This window comes from Dermacentor silvarum, chromosome 3 (assembly GCF_013339745.2).
Source record: "Dermacentor silvarum isolate Dsil-2018 chromosome 3, BIME_Dsil_1.4, whole genome shotgun sequence".
NCBI classification, from domain to species: domain Eukaryota; kingdom Metazoa; phylum Arthropoda; class Arachnida; order Ixodida; family Ixodidae; genus Dermacentor; species Dermacentor silvarum.
This window is the reverse complement of record NC_051156.1, coordinates 195,428,630-195,434,629: the sequence shown is the minus strand read 5'-3', so window position 1 is coordinate 195,434,629 and position 6,000 is coordinate 195,428,630. Positions and strand designations below refer to the sequence as shown.

Genomic DNA, 6,000 nt, shown 5'->3' with positions numbered 1-6,000 from the left:
GAAGCAACATTTTTCCTGGTGTTCTTGAAAAATTTGAATTTTTGCGTTGTATCGCCGTTGCACAACTGAGAGACGTATTCACCTGACTCGTCACCATCGTCGCCTTTTTCAGCCGTGTTATCATCATTATCACTAGCCTCTTTCACCTGATTCGCGTGGTATTTTAAGTTCTGTCAGTCCACATTCTTCGCGAGTTTATTCAACGACCTCGCCATCGCACGGAGACCCACACCGTTATGTGCTCGGTCCTGCTGGCAAGCACAGTTTCTCCGAGGGCGCAGTAAGTGTAGAGTGTAACACGCACACTACGGCTGAAAAAAAAAAAAGCGCTCTCGCTGGCGGCGCCATCTACGGGCATTCGCCGCTGGCATTCACGCTGCCTCGTCGGGACAGCCGGCGCATGTAGGCGCGCAGGCTGCGCGTCCTGTCGGAACCCTTCATGTGCGACGTGCTAGGCCTCGCGCACTTTCCGCGCCAGTCGTCACACTCGATGTCGAACAGCGCCACGCTCAGGTTCAGGGGACGGTGCTCTCTCTCCAGAGAACATACCTGCGGACAGGAGAGCAGACGGCGAGGACAGCTTCAACAACAAAGCAAGAAATGTTCGGCCACAGAGGAGTGAAGTAGTGGAGGCGCGGAGAATGAAGGGAACAAAACGGGGCGAAAGCATGCACTGAGCGAGGAGCGAGTGAGGAAGTCGGCAACAGAAAAGTGAAGAAGTCCGCTGCAGTTGTAGTGCTTGAAATTGTGTTCCAGTTGAGCACGTTTTGTACACACACTTTCGTCGTCAGCCTTACGTTTCCGTAAGATTCGCTCTAACATTTGCGCAAACATCGCAGAAAGCTTCGCTAAACACCGATTTCCTCATAAGCGTCCGAAAATTATGGGGTGTTACGTGCCAAAACCACGATCTGATTATGCGGCGCGCCGTAGTGCGGGATTCCGGAATAATTTGGAACACCTGGGTATCTTTAACGTTCACCTAAATCTAAGTACACGGGTGTTTTCTCATTTCGCCCCCATCGAAATGCGGCCGCCGTGGCCGGGATTCGATCCCGCGACCTCGTGCTTAGCAGCCCAACACCATAGCCACTAAGCAACCACGGCGGGCTCAAAAGCGTGCCAACTTAGCCGCCGAACTTTAAGAAGTGTTTTGAAATGCACAGTAACAAATGTGTACGTGTTTGTCGATCCTTTAAGTTGCATGTTAGCTTTTTCTTTATTTTTTTCAGTAGTTACCTCTTTTTTTTTCTCACAGGCGCAATACGAAGACAATCCTATAGTGATCGCCGGTTTCGAAAGGCCCTCATTCCTACTGCGCCTCGCATGCAGGGTGCTAAACAAACAGAACGAGAATCGTTCACGCCGCAACAACCTCATCTTTTATAATCTTAAAGACGAGAATGCATCAGAAAAGTATGTCCAATCCGAAGCAATAGTCCTCCGCCACTGCCATGAAACCTCAAATTGACAATCGACCCAAAATAAATTGAGCGTGCTCACCGTCTTGGACGCCACTCAATCGGGCGCCCTCGTCCAATAATGGTGAAATTCGTCTTTTTTAAAACCAAGGAGTTATTCATTTCTAAAGGTACTATGGTAAGGGGAACTAATTATAGCATTGAGGATGACTTTTCACGCCCTGTTCGTGCTACGCGCAAACAGCTCGTTGCATTCGCTCGAAGCAAATCAAGAGCATTTTCACTGCGATACAAAACATTGCATATTGGTCCGAAACGGTACACATTCAAAAAATCATCACAGACGGTACAGGAAATCCGATAGCAATCGACTCGTCATCAAGCAGCTAAACGCCCTTGCAAAATTCCTCGTGGTAACTTCCAGTTCCTCTCTTTTTCGATAATCTTCACAAACATAAGCAGTTATCTCCCCAAGCGCGAGCATATTTATAATCTTGTTTCCTCATCCGCAAGCAACATATATCTCGTATTAACTGAAACTTGGCTAACAAAGGACGTCACCGATTCTGAATTTTTGGCCGACCTATCTAATTTCAACGTACTTTCGGAAGGATCGCAAGGACTCACGAGGTGGAGGCGTTCTCATTGCTACTAACAATCAGTTACCTTCTTCTGTCATTAACATCAATTCGGAGCTTGAAATATTGTGGGCCATCTGCCATTCCGCACCTCAAATAATCATGCTAGGTGTCTACTATCGACCCCCCAGCAACAACCCAAGTTTTGCACATAACCTTAATGATTGCTAACATCAACTTAATACTAAACACCCTAAAGCGCGCATCTTTCTGTTTGGCTATTTCAATTACCCCAGTATTAATTGGCAAAGCATAACGACAACAAACAGCGCTGAAACAAAGGACTTTATCGATGTATGTTTAAATTTTAACCTCACCCAATTAGTCAAAGAACCAAATTGGGGGTATTTAAGGTAATAAAGTGAAAGTGAAAGGCATATAGGAAGCGGCAAGCATCGGCTTATTCAGCGCCGTGGTATTCACGTAGTATGCTGCATAATCATTTGACGCTGCGAGGGCGATTTCGCGCCCATCGGATGCGACCGAGTTTAGAGCTCCCGTGAAACAGCTCAGGCGAACACTCATGATGACGCTGCGGCGGCGGCTCATGACGACGCGGGAAAGGGAAGCGCGCCGCGCATGCAGCGATGAGGTCACGGGCATGCGTGATTGCTAATCGCTCATTCATGAACATCGACAAGACGGGATGTGAAGCAAGGAAACGACAATATCGCGCAGAATGAGACAATTCGCCCTACTTTCAGTGCTATACTGCTAATTTCGCTTTCACTAAATTTCGGGGTGACTGCTGAAGTTGTAGATGGACTTATGGACAAACAAAGGATCGAAGGGTGGATGCATGCAACGACGGCGCTTATTAGCCAAACAATTTGAAAGCATTCTCATCTCTAACACCTCTAACAATAAACAAATATATTGCTTGGAGCAAATGTTACACATTTGGTTATCGCTGGCCTCTTTCACCTGATTCGCGTGATATTTTAAGTTCCATCGTCCACATTCTTCGCGAGTTTATTCAACGACCTCGCCGTCGCACGGAGACCCACACCGGTCATTGCCGTAACATTCACAACATCAGAAAGGCTATGTTTGCCGACCCTGAATCATTGGCGACAGCCAGGTTGGTTAATGTAATTGTGTCCTTGTTACTCTCTCTCTCTCTCTCTCTCTTTTTGTTTATTAGAATGAACAGTTTGTGGCTAAATGTACGACCGGAACCAGGCCAAACTGAGTTTTGTAGCCGGAGAACCATAACCGAAAAAAAAACATTACCAGCCTTTCCTTTTTCTTTTTTTACTTTTCTTCTCTTTCGATATTTGTAAAATGAATATTTAAACTATCAATACTAACTCTTGTGCAGATTACTTCCCTAGCATTACGTATCGCGGTCATGTGCACGGCGTATTTTCATCTTTTCAGTTTTCACTCAAACTGTGGCTCATCGATGCAGCTTTAATGTACAACATTTCATTCCTTGAAGTTCTTCGTTTACGGCCTTCGCAGACATGCGTGTGGTGTAGGATCGATAGCCAGTGTACGCCAAACACGAGAGTGGGTTACTTGCCTTCCATCTCATCGTGTCCGCAGTGTCGTACGTGGCCACGAGATCCGGCTTCTTCCACGAGTAAGCCGTGTGCTGAGTCTTGTCGATCGCCTGGTTTCCGTAGAAGCCCGGCCTTTCGCTGCACATCTGACAATTCACAGACGTGTGCGCACAACTTCACCATTGCAAGTATACGGCGTTATAATTTTTTTTATTTATGATATTAAAAAAATCACCTGTGGCTGATAGCCTAATCATTGACCTTGAGCTGCATTATTCGCAGAGGCGGACGTTACTAGCACGAGAATTGAAACACATATTTTGATAATTAGTATAAATTTACTAAATAACTTCATAATTAATTACTTTGCGGCACATATTGCAATTTACGAATTCTAGCCTCTGATTTTGCAAGGCGTATCCGCTTGGAATGAATTTCTAGAATGACACGAGTTTGCAGATATTGTTTCCCAAAGTGTGCGACGAACTACATCTGCTTCTAGTTACTTTTGTGCTTCAATGCATAAAAGAGCATTTTCTTAAACAACTAAGTGGAACAACAGTGCATTTTTACGGCGAGTTTGAGTGCACGTATCTCCACACTTGCGTCATTCTGTAAATTCATTCCAAGTGGATATGCTTTGCAAACTCACCCGCTACAATTTTGTAAATTGCAATATGTGCCATAATGTAAATAATTGAAGGGCAATTAGTACGTGTTTGCTAATTAGTTGAATATGTGTTCCGGTTTCTCTTGCAAATAATGTCCGCCTCTCTGAATAATCCAGCTCAATGACTAAAACTATGTTATCTTCAACCAAAAATTCTTAAAGATTCCGTAAAACTTAAAACTGATCACCCCGGTTATTGGTTCACATAGCAATAAAGCATTGCATCGGGGTATTGGGCAATTGTATGTGCCTTCGTCCCAGTCACTTCTGTACCTCCATTCGTCCACTTTGCATTGAGCAGTTTTCCCTCGAAGGTTTGTACAATCTACACAGACATTTTATGGACCGGATTTCCCTCCTTAGTGGTCCTATTGTACTTAAGCCCTATTATGTGCTATCGTAAAAAAGCTTTAAGACGGATGCAACCTTGTTGTGAAACATATCTTTCACAGTAAGGGGGAAAAAGTCAGTTTCTCTCGAAAGGCGAAGCATCGATTGCGATTGCAAATTAGTAGAGCTCTATACGAAGCAAGTATAGTAGTTGAACGGGCCATATAAAGTTGTAAACATTCGCTTACTAACTAAGACAAGCAAGGTGTCACGCGCGCAAAAGTAAACATGAACTCATCTAGCTCGATGACCGCGGAAACTCGCTGTCAAAACGCGGGCAAACTGACCTTCGAGCTGTCTCTCGTCTAGCTTCAATACGAACTAAACGTCGAAAGCAAAGCGCATACGAAGCTATATATACCGGTATTCGGCGCATGCACTTTCTCCCCATCGCAGATCTCATTGAAGATGAGGGCCGTGAGGGCACGCACTTCGCCCACATCGCAGATAGCTTTCAAGATATGGCGCCCGCGCGGCCGCGCTGTGAGCAACAGCCGACGGGCAAGAAAGAACCCTCTCTCCCACTCTCTCCGTCACCTCGTCCCCGTGCCTAGCGCGCGAAAGAAGACCGCGCGCTTCCGGCCTGCCTTCCTCCCTCGCGTTCGCTACATTAAGCCGCGATTGCCGCCTCACCCTCGTACGCTTTCACTTGCACACACAGCGTACGGCGCACGGAGATGATTTTATCGCCGTTGGACTTTATACGGAACCGCACAGCGACGGCGACGACGACGGCAGAAATGCGCTTGGAGTGTCCATATAATTGCTATCGCAATAAAATTAATTCTGAAATTTCACGTGCCAGAACCACGATCTGATTGTGAGGCACGCCGTAGTACAGAGATTATGGTATAATTTTGACCACGTGGGTCAAACCACGTGCTAAATCTAAGTACACGTGCGTTGTTGCATTTCGCCCCCATCTAAATGCGGCCGGCGCGTGGTCGGGATCGAACCAGCAACCTTGAGATAAGTAGCGCAGTGCCAGAGCTACAAAGCTACCGAGCCGAGTAGTCGGGCGAAAAAGCTTGTGGACCACGCCCACGGGAAAAACGCTGAACTTCTCCATAGCCTATGCATCCAACTTGCAATTGAGAAGAGCCATAAAATTTGCCATGACATACAGGTTTCCTTCTAAAACCAGTGACGCAAAGACATGTCTGTACGAGCGAAAAAAAAAGCTGTTATAAACACGCTAGACCGCTTCACATCAATAATATACGCGAGCCTGCATGATTGACTTGCGCACTTATGCAAATTCTGTTTGAGTTCGACAGAGCACACATAACTTTTTAGTCTAAGGTTGTCACCGACTATATAGTTACAGTGTTAAACGACCTTCAAAGCTTTGGAGCAGAGAAATGACCACTCGAATG

General features: G+C 45.9%; 1 protein-coding gene across 1 annotated transcript in view; it reads right to left on the bottom strand.

The window, feature by feature from the left end:
* Positions 1-348: 348 nt before the first annotated feature.
* LOC125944420 (uncharacterized) overlaps positions 349-6,000 on the bottom strand; it is a 96,511-nt gene continuing 90,859 nt past the window's right edge. The window contains exons 10-11 of the mRNA XM_049664888.1: positions 3,585-3,710; positions 349-549 (exon numbers count right to left, since the gene is read on the bottom strand). Coding sequence (XP_049520845.1) covers positions 349-549; positions 3,585-3,710 — 327 coding nt within the window. The remainder of the gene's footprint in view (positions 550-3,584; positions 3,711-6,000) is intronic.